This window comes from Pinus tabuliformis, chromosome J (assembly GCF_031772625.1).
Source record: "Pinus tabuliformis cultivar Carrire ecotype Pingquan chromosome J, CPIR1, whole genome shotgun sequence".
In the NCBI taxonomy this organism is placed as follows: Eukaryota; Viridiplantae; Streptophyta; class Pinopsida; order Pinales; family Pinaceae; genus Pinus; species Pinus tabuliformis.
In genome coordinates this window covers 588,714,263-588,728,137 of record NC_142295.1, presented here as the reverse complement: position 1 = coordinate 588,728,137, position 13,875 = coordinate 588,714,263, and the positions used below count along the sequence as shown (strand labels likewise).

At 41.2% G+C, this 13,875-nt stretch overlaps 1 protein-coding gene across 1 annotated transcript in view; it reads right to left on the bottom strand.

Annotated features, from left to right (window-relative positions):
• LOC149228359 (enoyl-CoA delta isomerase 1, peroxisomal-like) overlaps positions 1 to 8,917 on the bottom strand; it is a 38,625-nt gene extending 29,708 nt beyond the window's left edge. The window contains exon 1 of the mRNA XM_089380753.1: positions 8,060 to 8,917. Within this exon, the coding sequence (XP_089236879.1) occupies positions 8,060 to 8,917 (858 nt within the window). The remainder of the gene's footprint in view (positions 1 to 8,059) is intronic.
• Positions 8,918 to 13,875: the final 4,958 nt, after the last annotated feature.

Sequence of the window (13,875 nt, the reverse complement as noted above, 5' to 3'; positions counted from 1 at the left end):
AGAAAATCATGATTCTGAGATCAAATAATGGAGGAGAATACACTTCCAAGGAGCTCGTTGTCTTTTATAAAAATGTTGGGATTAAGAGGGAGTTCATAGTCCCTTACAATCCACAACAAAATGGAGTTGCTGAAAGAAAGAATAGAACCCAGTGAAGAATCTGTTAACGCAATGATACATGATCAAGACTTGCTTATGTTTATATTCAAAATATAGACCCTTGTTACCCAACACCTGTGGGTAGTGTATATAGGATAATTTTTTTTCTTAGATAGTTTTTAGTCGGCAGCCAACAACCCCTTGCAACCCCCATTTAGCTCGATGTGCCATTGTCTCTACCACTTGAGCCAGCCATGTGGTCCCTCACCCATCTATTATGAATGTATGTTTGAAAGTGGGCCTCCTAGCCCCAAAGGTATGGCTTTTCATTCGTATAGTTGAGTAATTTTCCTTACTTGTCATGGACACTTTTGGTTATGAATTGGTGGGGGGATTTGGCAGAAAGAGTGGGTTAGGGTTGTATTCTTTTCCCCACTACCCGATTTCGTGGTAGTCCCGTGGAATCTCCTTTACTGACCATTTGTCTTTTGGGTTGGCACTACATGGGAAATCCCAATTTTGGTTGCATTGTCTCGCTTCCTGATACCACCTAAATCACTCTCGTTCCACTCATTTTAGCCCCATTCATCTATTTTCCCATTTGGTTTCACATGTGCCCACTGGATCCGAATAGGGTTAGCCTTCCCCTCTCCCTCCCCTTTTTCACTCCTTGGGTCGGGCTTGGAACGATGCCCCAAAGGTTGATGTAGCTAAAAAGAAAAGAAAAAACATAATTTGACCACTTTCAACAGGGAATGTACCATAAAATGCAAGAGATGGTCGGGACAAACAAATTTAGCACGTGGGCAAAAGCCAAATATAAGCTCTACCCCTTATCCATGGCCATCACCCTAGTTCCTATGGGCCCTAGATGAGCCCCCTCCATCATTAAGGAACCCATGATTGTCCCAAGCCCTGGTGGGCAATGAACTACCACACCTTAAGGGGTATCCACTGTTATATATTACACATCATGCTCTTATCACCTGGAGCCTAAAGAAGTTATAAATAAAAATCAATGAAAGGTAAAAGACATATGAAGAAGGGTGGAAAAACAAAGGTCGGGGTAACTCATATACCATGATTTTCTCCCTCCTACACTCATATACTCAGGTGTGGGCTTTCCTTATTGTAGCTACCCTTGTACCATGGCATGTGGTCTGGATGACTCCCTTGATCCCCACTTTGTTCCACTCTTATATCACGTGTCATTTATCACTTGAGGGATGTACTATGGACATGTCACCCCCTTTAAAGGTCAAACCACCAAATAGGGTCCTTGATTAACCCCCTTATTGAGCTTGAAGACACTTGTACATGCCAAAGCCCACTATGGAAGGGCATGCCACCATGCAGTACCATGTTACCCACCACTTTGTGGGTGATATCCCCAGGAGAAGCTTTTCTCCATGATGAGCCTCAACCAACAACCAACAACCCCTTGATGCCTCTTACTAGCTCGTTGTGCCATTTCTCTGCTACCTGAGCTAGCCATGTGGTCCCTCACCCCCCTGTATTGATCGTATGTTTGAAGGTGGGCTTCCCGAATCTAAAGGTATGTCTTTTCATTTGGTAATTGAGTATTGGGTTTACTTATCATGGATACTTCTAGGTATGGATTGATGGGGGGATTTGGCGGAAAGAGCGGGCTTAGTTTGTGCTCTTGTCCCCTTGATCTCTTTTGGTTGTTACCCTTGGATCATAGTCCCGTGGGATGTCCTTTTTTGACCATTTGGTTCTAGGGTGGTACTACTTGGGAAACCCCGACTTTGGGTGTGTGGTCCCGCTCCTTTACCCGTACATATTACTCCCTTTCCACTCACTATTCCTCGATTCATGTTTTCTCCCACCTAGGTCCACATTTCCACTTTGGGTCTACATAAGGACAACCTCCAAATCCCCTTTCCCCCACCTTGGGTCAGGTTTAGAATGATTCCCCGAAGGTTGAAGCAATTAAAAGAAAAGGTGAAAAGAATAATTGGCCACATTTAACAGGAAATCATACCACAAAATGCAAAAGCTGGCCACGACAAAATAATTAGCACATGGAAAAAAGTCAATGCATGAGCTCTACGCCAACCCATGGCCATCCCCTGGTTCCATTGGCCCTAGATGAACCTCCTTTATCATTCAGGAACCCATGATTGTCCCAACCCCTAGAGGGCAATAAACCGCCCTACCTAGAAGGGGTTAATCACTGCTATATCTTACATATCATGCTCGTGTCCTTTGAGCCCTGAGCAGTTAATTAAAGAAATTTATAAAAGGAAAAAGGCATATAAAGAAGGGTGTAAAAATCAATGTCGGGGCACCTCATATACCACGATTTCTCCCTCCTACACATTACATACCCAAGTGTGGGCTTCCCCTTATCTAGCTACCCCTATGCCCCACTATGTGGCTCAAGATTGCCTCTCTCATTCCTAATCCATTCCCCTTATTTGTCACTTTCCACCCCCACTAGAAGGATCTACCTTGGACATACTATCCCCTTTAAGGGCAGAAACCACCTAATAAGGTACTTGGCTAACCCCATTTGGAACTTGGAGACACTAACACATGCCAATGCCCCCACTACAGAAGGGCATGCCATTATGAAGTACCCACTTTGTTGTCCATGATTTGTAAGCTCATTTACGTAATTATTTTAATGATTGGTTGTACTAGAAGCCAAGGGGACGCATTGGATCTTATGCACGATTACAGGTGGTTTTTATTTGGGTTTGGTCTCCCTATATGGGATCCTAACCCCCAGAGGTCTACATTGGCACATGTGGGGTGTGCATAGAGAACCATGGGCCTCCACAACAGAGAACACTCCACAAATCTTCATGGATGCTCAGAGACTACTAGCAATCCACTTCTGAGATGATGGTGATATGCTTGGTACATTATGCCTAACAAGTCCTCATGGGAGCCACACTCTTGGCAGGTGTCCCTGGGCTTGAACGATGTCATGGCAACATTCATTCCACCACTTGGACCCTTTCAGAGGATCTGTAGGCATCTTCGATTCATATGGAGACCCATGGGGTCATTTATGTGCCCTCAGACCCACTGGGAGCACCACAGGTCTACTACTCGGAGAATAAGGGGTCACCCCTTGTCCATCATATTCTAAGGAGTTTATTCCTCAATATGGCACTTTTGGATATTATTGTACCTTTGGAAGGCCCTATGACATGTATATATTATTATTTGGCCCCTTATGAGACTTATTTTTACACTTGTGAGCTAGTTTTGTGGGCTTGTCACCAAAAGGGGTTTTATTTGCACATTATTTTATCATTAGGGGCTGATATAGGCCCATAGGCTAATTCAAACACCTTAAGATTCTATATATTGATGTTAGATACATTCATTTGGATCATCACTTGACTTGGGATCTCTTTAATCATAGAGAACTTCGCATTTTTTCTTTAGAGGATATTTTTTGGAGATGGAAGAATTTTGACGTATGGATTTGGTCTATTTATCTTGTCTTGGAGATTTGTCTTGTAAATGAAATGCTAGTTGGATATACTCTATAACATTGTACGTAAATTTTGATGTTATTATTCTTGTCACTGCATACTACTAAAATGAGGGTTAGTTTTTGCACAATCAAAATGTAGATTTAAGCATGTTTTAACTAATTTAATGGATGGGCCAATGTTATATGAATGAGATGTCCTAAAGATTATTTGTCTCAATAAGCTTGCATCGTTTGCTTTGAAGTATAAATGCTTGAAGGTCACTTTTCTTTTCTTTCTCACAACATTGGATGGAGCTGACTTTTTGAACCTCCTTGATCAAGAAACTAAGTTCTTACTCATTATCATCCTTGACTCCATATCCCTAAGTGAATTAGGCACTGATCTCTTAAAAGGGGTGATTATTTTAACCCTCTTTTTATTCTTTTCCCCCTTTTGCCTAATTCTAGCCCAATTTGGTCACCTAGGGCATCAATTTACCGGGAATTGACCCAAGGAAAAACTTCGATCTCCTATAGGCTATTGCACTAGTGGGTCCCCTCCCTCTCCTCCAAATTTGAAGCAATTCTAATAGTGGAATCTCTGGAAATCCCAAGCCCTAACTCTAGGAGCAAATTTTGCCTAGGCATCCCCAAGGCTAGTCCTTAATAGGTTCAATTCAACCTTTTGAAGTAAATATTATTGTTTGGTTGTTTCCCCTCACATTGTCCAGGATAGGACCATCATTTATTGTTGCATTCCGTCCCCAAACCTAGGCTGGGTCCATTTGGCCCCGTGTGGTCCCACTTTTCAATAAAGATTATTTGTCAAGGACCATTTGGGAATCCAAGTTTCCTAAAGATTATAGGGATTGAGAACTTTGTTTAGAAGCCTATCCTTTCTTCATCAACCCTCCAATCCTCACCCCTTACCCCAGTAGACCATGTCCCTTTCTTGAAGAGCAAGCAAGTTCCATGCTTCACTCCATCCTTGAAAAAGCGTTTTCAAGGTCACTTCTCACATATCCATTGACATATACTTTACTGGTGATACCTACAGTACCGGGGCTCTTCCCATTGGTGAAAGTCCATAAAGAACAAGGAGACTTAGTTGTGGTGATAGTGGGCTAAGCCTCCACCATTGCCCTTAACCTAGCAGTTGTCCTCTTAGGAACCACTTTAGGTCCCCTTCTAGTTTGAGTGGTAACATCACCCATTGGTTCCATGACTTGTAGGCTCTTCTACTTGATTATTCTAATGATTGGTTGTATTGGAGGGCAAGGGGATGCATTGGATCTTATCTGGGATTGCAGGTGGGTTTCCATTTGGGACTTGGTATCCATATACGGGTCCTAGCCCTCTAGAGGGCCACAATGGCACTTGGAGGATGGGTGTTGGGAGCCACGGGCCTCCACCATATTAGAGAGTACTTTATGGATCCCAAACAACACTCATTGAGTACTTCACCCCCTCTTTTTCTAGGCCTAGCCTACATAGGTCACCTAGGGCATCAATTACCTCACACTCTTGTTAAGTGTATGATCCAAAGCACATAAATTATTATTTAATTATGTAGAGTTTTCTTAGATTAATTATTTAGAGTCTTAAAGAATTCTTAGAATATCTATTTGTTATAAAATATATGACATCTAAAAAAATGTTGTTTCTAATTTAAGAAAATAGTTAGAAGTATTGTTACAAGTGCATTAAATGTAAATGGACACTTGTAAATGAAATTAGTGATCCATAACAAAATTAGTTTAGGACACAAACTTATTTAAAACTTGTTTCTCTCTGTTGAGTGATTGTGTGTAAGCTCTTGCAGATTTTATGTTTTTTTTTTTTTTTTCCTTATTAATAAAATTTGTGTCTGATGACACTTATGCTATTATTGTGTTATCAGAGCTTCAATGATGCAGATGGGATGAAAAGGACATGCAATTTTTTTTTCTTTTGGGTTGATTTCAAATTTTAAATGTGGAAATCAGTTTTTTTTTTCACTTATCAATTTTTTTTTTCTTTAATTATCCCCCTCTCCGCTTAAATTTCCCCGATGTTATGCTCCATATTTACGAGTTTGTGAATTTCTAGTTGTTCTGGTGAACGATTTGTAACATAATGCGGCCAAACCAAGCCATTCTCGTACAGTAAATGGTCAGGAAAAATACTCCAGGATAATCAATTGGCCCCGGCAACAAAGATAATTTGCAGGTAGTAAACATAATTTACAGTCCAGTAAAAGCATTCTACAAGCATTGTGAAGGAGATATGTGGAAGGAGCCCGCAACATTTAACATGGAGGAAGTTACCTGTGCTGGACCATCGTTTAAAGACCAGCGTATAGTCACCTGTGCTGGACCAGTTTATAGTCAGCATTGAAAAGCGCGAAAGTGGCAACACGTTGCGTGGAAGAACCATCACCGTTACCAATTCTGTGAAAACCGCAATCGCCAAGAAAAGAGCCTTATGAGCGTGATTGGAGTTGTGTGGACCTGTGTGCAAGTGAGAACTTTGCTAGCCAGTGGAAACTTTCGTGCTGCCGCGTGGAGAACCTACTTGGAACCTAGAAATTGTTGCTATTGCGTTCTGCGTAAAGGACTGTGCCGCTCAAAATTTCCAAACGATTTCTCAAATAACGTTGTGTCCATCAACCCTATGCCAAAATATGTGTTATGCCAAAATATGTGTTGTTCTCTCCACTCCTTTAAAATCGATCCATACTAAGACTATGCCTTGAACCACATGATGGAATGTTGGAATAATTGCGTTGAAATCATTGAAAAGTCTTTCCAACGAATTACTTTTTATGGTATGCTTTATATTTTTCAAACATGCACCAAATTTTAACTTCATAAATGTTAATTCACTTTTTTGTAAGGGACTTCATAGATTTCTTTTTGAATGGAAGTTTAAAAGGGATTAAAAAGTAAAGTTTATTAGTGGAGAGAATGTATGGTTTTTATTTTTGAAATTTGTATTTTTAATGGAGAGATAAGGAGTGTTGGTAAAATTTTTTTTATATAGTAGAGTAATACATTTTTTTTTTCTCGGTAAAAACTAATTCTATTAAGAGGAAGTATGATACAATATGAAGTTACAACCAAGAGAGGCAAGAAAACAGGCAGCCGAAAAGGATAGACTATCCACCTCGGCCCCTAAGAGAAAACAAGAAGAGAGCAGTACTGAGCAAGAAGTAACAAGAAGAACATAGAAACAAGAACAGAACAAAGGAATCTATCCAACGTGGGTAGTATCAACTATTCGGCATTTTTTCCCTTTCTTTTTACCAACTTTGACCCAATCAAGATGACTCTGTTGTGCTGGTATGATCTGCAAGCTGAGTTGGGCTGACTGAGGGGTTTCCTTGTCTGAATCCAAGGGAGAGGACTCATGAGTTCTTTTCTGTGAGTTTTATGGAACAGCAGAATCCTCAGTACCAATCGAGAACGGATCCTGTGCCATATTTGCTTCCATATCTTCCGCATCCCCTTCCTCTTCATCTGAGCTGGAATCGAAATCATCCATGGGAGGAGGATCATGAGGTTTCCAGCTTTTGGATTTCGGCTTAGGATTGGCTTTCTTCTTTTGGGCGGGCATCGAGGGACAAGAGCTCTGAAGATGCCTTGTGTGATGGCAATTTCGGCAGCGGAAGGCTGTGTTCTCGTAATCCAGGGACTGAGTCCAATGGAAGTCTCCAATTTTGAGATTAATCTGATCAGGTAGACCTTTGCTCATGTCTATTTCTGCACAGATTCTGGCGAAGGTGAATATGCCCTTTTCCCCTCTAGAGGTGTCTGTGGCTAGAAAGCGGCCTAGAGAATCGCCGATTCCTTGGAATACAACAAAGTGCCATAGATGCGCCGGGAGATTAGGAAGTCTGACCCAGATGGGGAGCTTGGTGATGATGGCTGAAGAGGGATCGAAATCTGGGAACCAAGGGGTGAGGAATAAACCTGCTGAGCCCCAAAACCATGGGCCTTCAGTTAATGCTTTTTGGTAGTCTTCACTGAGAACAAATACTACAATGAAGAAACCCTTTGAGCAGAGAAGAACCTTGCAGTTGTTGGTCCAGTTAGAGTGGATCCATTGGTAGAGATCAGCTGTGCGCGGCCATAGCCCATTGAACCTACAAATGATGGCACGCTTTGCATACACTTGGAATTGCTCATCCAGCGAAGGATGCATTATTTCAATGGAGGGGGTTTCCTCCAGTTTGTCCACCAAAAAAGGTTTGGGAGCCTGAGTTGGTGGAGCTGTTTTCTTGGGCCTCTGAGCATGGACAACATCTTTGTATGAAAAAGCCTCAGCAGAGGATGACTGTCCAACAGCTCCCCCTCTCAAACGCAGGGTAAAAATGATGGAGGCATTTCTATTAATGCTGTAAAAAGAAAGGGGATAAAGATCCTCAAGTTGTTTACCTTCGTGGAGGAGTCGTTGAGATGCACAGGGGATCCCCAGCCTAAATTCCAAGATTTGCTTGAGTTCCTGCACAAGATCCGAAGAGCATACCCATTGTAGCAGAGTTTTGCCAGAAAGGAGCACGATCTGGATCTGGAACGAGGCAGAGTGATCAGACATTTGCTTTTCTTTGCAGATCTTCTCCACAGACAAGGGTGCTGTCGCAATTCCTAATACAGGGGAGGAATGAGGCAGATACATGAGAAGTCCATTTCCTTCCTCCTCATAATTAACATCCCCCAGGCTCAGAAGGCCTTCCTTGTCTCCATTAGCAACAGTAACCCTCTCCCTGAGTTCACTGTAAATCTCCTTCTTCCAACTTCTTCCTTCCAATTTCTGAGCTTTTTTAATTGCGGCCTCCAACGTCTGAGGCGAGTCCGCGCAAACAGAATCCACGATGTTGCCTTCTAGATCCATCTCAGCATTACACTTGCGGGATCCCAACACCACATCCTTTAGGGGACCGGGCCTGAGCTTGCTCCGAATGACGGCCATGAAACCCTTGGTAAACTTCAAATCGATGTCGAGCTTGCGCGTGAAGAGCACATGTTGGTGATCTTTTATGAACCTGTAGTCTTGCGCCAGGGCCAGCATGAAACCTCCGGCCGCAGCGTGCCCACAGGATGCAGCGATGGTGGGCATCCTGAGCCTCACCACGGAGGCAAGCAGGGTTTCAAACCTGATCCGGAGTGTGCTCGAGGGGATATCTGGATTCTGAGAGATCCATTGAAGGTCGAGGCCGTTTGAAAAGAATCTACCCTGGTTTGTGGTCACGAGGGTCCCTGCGTCTTGGGAATCCTGGAGCTCTTGTAGCGCAGCTGAAATAGCATCCATGGAGGAGGGTTTCTCTGGAATTCGCCTCACCGTCAATACAATGAGGATGCAAGCTTCATCAGTAGAGTAATACATTAATTTTCAATAGAGGTGTAAATTTGTGAATAGAGGTGTAAATTTGTGGAGAAATAAGGTGTAATTTGTTTTTGTAAATTTGGAATGATAAGGTGTAATTTTGGAGTAATAAGGGAAACAAATTGTAACTTCGTAATTTTTACTTTGAGGGGGGCTATAGTGAAAAAAATCAAATTGCAAGAGCATTTGTAAAAGTCAAATTTTGAAAGTTTCATTGCAAAATTTAAGAGAAGGTGACTAGAGCCAAGTGAAAATCTCAGTCACTTTTCTCCTCAAACGAATATACGAGGATCAAGCCCAAGTACCGATAGATCATATTTTTTTGTGGCGATGTGTTTGTGGTGTGTTGACCATCTTCTTTTTGTGGCGCATGATCTATCTTGGTGCATACATTTACTTTTACAATGTTCAAGCTCATAAATTTATTTTCCAAGTCTGACAAACTTGAAGGCTCAAAGAATTACAAGACATGGAAAAGGCACATAGAAAGCACTTTGATTTACAATGAACTTTGGCAAGATGTATGTGATGGTGATGTTAAACCAAACAAACCTATAGATGCAGACTCACAAACTAAATGAGAGATAAAAATTGACAAAGCATTAACATTAATTAAATCTTCAGTTAATAATGAAATGTATGTTCACATTGAAAATGCTTCTGATGCATGGTTTGCCTGGAAAACATTTAAATATTTATTTGATACACAACCAGAATCTAAGAGAGTTGATCTTCAATTGAAGTTGTTTCAACAAAAAATGACAGAAGGGGGAGATGTACTTGAGGACATTTCCATACTTAAGAACATTAAGTAGGAAATAGTAAAGATTGGATTTGAAGCAGTGGATGATAGCTTCATGACTACTATTTTTATTGCTAATTTTCCTTCTTCATATACACATTTCTTGGAAACTTTACAGGTAACTGGAAAGCTAGATAAGTGCGAGCGATAAATCCCTCACCATATGAATAGTGAGTGACTCCGTCCCTTAAGGTCGAGCAACTAAAGTTCCTCTCCTTAACAGTCGAGCCTGCTTACGCATCCTTATGGTCGAGCAACTAAAGTTCCTCTCCTCTCCTCTCCCTCTCCTCTCCCTATGGTCGAGTACCTAAAGGTCCTTAATATTCGAGCACCTAAAGGTCCTCTCCCGTTGGTCGAGCCTGCTTCTGCATCCTCTCCTCTCCTTATCAGTCGAGCCCCCTAAAGGGTCCTTAACAGTCGAGCCTGCTTACGCATCCTCTCTATGGTCGAGCACCTAAAGGTCCTTATGGTCGAGCACCTCTCCTCTCCTCTCCTTAACAGTCGAGCCCCCTAAAGGGTCCTCTCCTTAACATTTGAGCCTGCTTACGCATCCTTATCAGTCGAGCCCCCTAAAGGGTCCTCTCCTTAACAGTCGAGCCTGCTTGCGCATCCTTATTAGTCGAGCGTGCTTACGCACCTTCACCATCGGAATAGTGAGTGACTCTGTCCCTAAAGGTTCAATTTACTTATTGGGTGGCCCCTCTCAAATAAGTAAAAAAAAATTGATGAATTAAGTGAAACGCTAGCTAAACATGACAAAACTTTTGGAAAGAAGAAATAGGTTGGAGAAGATGTCTTCTTTACATAAGCTAGCGTTAGTAAATCTTCAACTGAAACTTTCAGAGGTAGAGGAAGAGGGCATAAAAATCAAAATCAAGGAGTATACAAAGGACAAGGTCGTGGTCGAAGTCAAGGCAAAGGCAACAAATTCAACATAGGCAATAATTAAGGCAGAGGAAACAATCAAGGTAGAGGACAAAATCAAGGTAGAGGACAAAGTAAATGCAAATATTTGAATCAAGTTGTTTGTGAAAGATACAACAATGTTGGTCATTATTTTGAAGATTGTTGAAATTCTATTGAAAAAATTCCAAAGTTTCAACAACATTTGGCACAGTCTGCTAATGATCAAGAAGATGGTCTCAGAATATGTCTTCACTACATTTCAAAATTCAGAATCAACAACATTACAGGTCTCCACATATCTTTAAAGTGATTATGAAGATGTTTGAATCTTAGATACAAGGGAAACACAACATATGACTTTTCGACGTGACTTCTTTTAGACTTTTCAATAGTGTCAACTCAATTCAATCTTTCTTACAGATGATACAAAACACACTCCTTATGGAAAATGTGTAATAAAATTTTATCTTCTTGGCATTGAAGAAAAACGGATTTCAAATGTTTAGTATGTACCAACTTTCAAGAAGAATTTGTTGTCATTAGTCACGATTCCATAAGCATGATGTAACACCCTCCTCCCACATCTACCAAAGTAACCGACCAACTGGGGTAAACATGTGACGAGAGACTACTATGATATGATTCAACCTCCTAGGTATCCTTTAAAGGGAAGTGGAATCGATGGAAACCCATCAAACATACCTTCCACGTCAGCAACAACACTCCCATTGGCCATCCCAACCACACAGGGATCATGCCCTTGGGTCCCACTAAGTTTTTAAGCTATTAAACCTCTGGACACTCCCACGCTGTGGGCATGCTAGTGTTTAGAGAGCTTTGGACACTCCCAAAAACCTGCATGCCTGTGTCTAGGGACTATTTCCAACAGATCTGTGCCAGAGTTCGCGGGATTTAAGGCACTTTTCAAGCCCAGAATTTCGGCCACTACCTAGAACTTGTTGTAACTTCTGGAATCCATTAAATATGATGACAGGACTAATAAACCAAAAACTAACTTCAGGACTAGGCCTAACCATCCCCAACCGGGACTAACATTCTGTTAAATACTTGGCATAAATACAATCTATAGGTCTAGGATAAAAGACATAACATGAATGTTTGAAAACTCTTATGAGACATGACAAGTAGAATCACCACCTTCTCCTTTGAACTGTTATGACATAAATTAGGTCTTGCATCCATCATTTTAACAGTTACAAGTAAATACATGAAATAACCATGACATGAGCCAGTCAATTAACCATGCTTATAACCAACATTAAACCATGAAAATAATAGTGAGATATCAACCATTAAATCCACATATTAATAAGTACAAAAGAATGAGAACTTAGATTTTATTAAACATAGGCAAATCCGACCAGGTTTGGGACTTCCACGTACCACCCGATCGTAGACATGGCTGAACCAAATATTTCTTTCATCCATTCACCCCCGTGCCTTATTCCAAGCATGAATTTATGATCTCATGGATAAACCAATCCAAAAAAAACCAAGGAAATCTTGAGGTTAAACCACCTCCACCTTCACCAAATCGTGATCACACCAAAACCAGTGCTCTGATCACAAAACTGAACCGAACTTGGAATTCCATCAGGAATCCATCACCATCCTTGAAGAATTTTTTGTCTCCTTGTCTTTCAAGCTTTACTGCAATCTAATCCAGGATCACTAGGCCTAAACCGAGACACTTCCCTTAGGCTTCATCGTGTATCCCGCCAAAACTGGTCAAGGGATTCCTAGGCCTTTGGGAATGAACCTTGAGACCACCTCCACTGCAAACTTTGAAATCCATTCGGAAATTCCAAAAATCCAAACCGAGATCAACGTCCCAAGACATCATGGCATCCAGAAAAAGGTAAGGTTATGCTGAAAACCACTGTCATAACCTAGAAAAACCATGCCACCGAAAGTAAGAGAACCATACACCACCATGCAAAGCCATGCATGTCAAAACTAGCTAGGAAATCACACATGCAATATGTTACCTTTAAGTATTCCTGCTGAAGTTGCTTGATCCTTCTCTTCCTTGCTTTATCCTTACTATTCTTCCTTCCCTTTTGCTTGTTTTTCCTTCCTTACCCCAAAGCTAGAGTCTTCTAAGAAAATTCTAAGTGTCCAAGAGTGTGAGAGAGAAAGAGAATAGTGAGAGAGCTCCAAAACTGAACTGACCAAGCTTTCATTGAACAAGCCTACACTAACCAAGCCTGCCCACTAATCCTCAAAAGCCTTTTAATCAATGAGGCCTCCATTTTCTTCATTTTCCATTATTTTCCTTCAATTTTCTCTTCACATGAAACCTGTGACCTTTCACCTTACTTTTCTCCTAATTTCCTTTATTTTCATATATAAATGTGCCAAAAATGACTTTTTGCCTTTGCCTTTGCCAATTTCCTTTAACCATAAACACATCCAATGATGGACACTAGGATATCTTTGCCCAACTTTTAGCTTGGAATACGTGTCCCTTAATCGTAGTCTTATTTTGCCTTTATTAACTTTTATTACATGGAATTTTCACCAGGGCTGTTACAAACCCCCCCCCCCCCCCTTTGGCGAACACCATCCTCGTTGTTAAACCACACCAAGACCTCAACAAAATCATTGAAAAGAAAACATACTGCCCATGGAGCTTTATAACTTAGCTTGTTGCAATATTTACAATGAAATACTTGCTCAAAAGAAAAGCATCATGACAACATGACCAGATAACAACCATACCACTTACTAGAGATTTATAATTGTCGGAAACACTGAGAGAGGGGGTGAATTAGTATTCCTTTTCAATTTTTACTTTTACCAGTTAAATCAATTATATTTAGAATACAAAAAAAGCAATATGAATAAATGCTTTTATTAATATAATCTTTATAATGAATCAAGTACAATATATAGGGCTCCAACCCTTGATGAAGACACCGATCTTCAATTCCCTAGGCTCCAACCTGTTGCCAAGCACCAACTTGGTCTTTTGTGAGGCTCCAACCTCTAGGGCTCTAACCCTATCTTATCAAGGCACCAACCTTGGATTTAGGAGCACCAACTCCAAGGACACCAATCCTTCCAATTCTGAGGCACCAACCCCAGAGGCTCCGACCATATCTTGTCAAGGCACCAACCTTGGATTTAGGAGCACCAACTCCAAGGACACCAATCCTTCCAATTCTGAGGCACCAACCCCAAGGGCTTCAACCCTATATTTTGTCTAGATATGTTTGATAGTAATTCT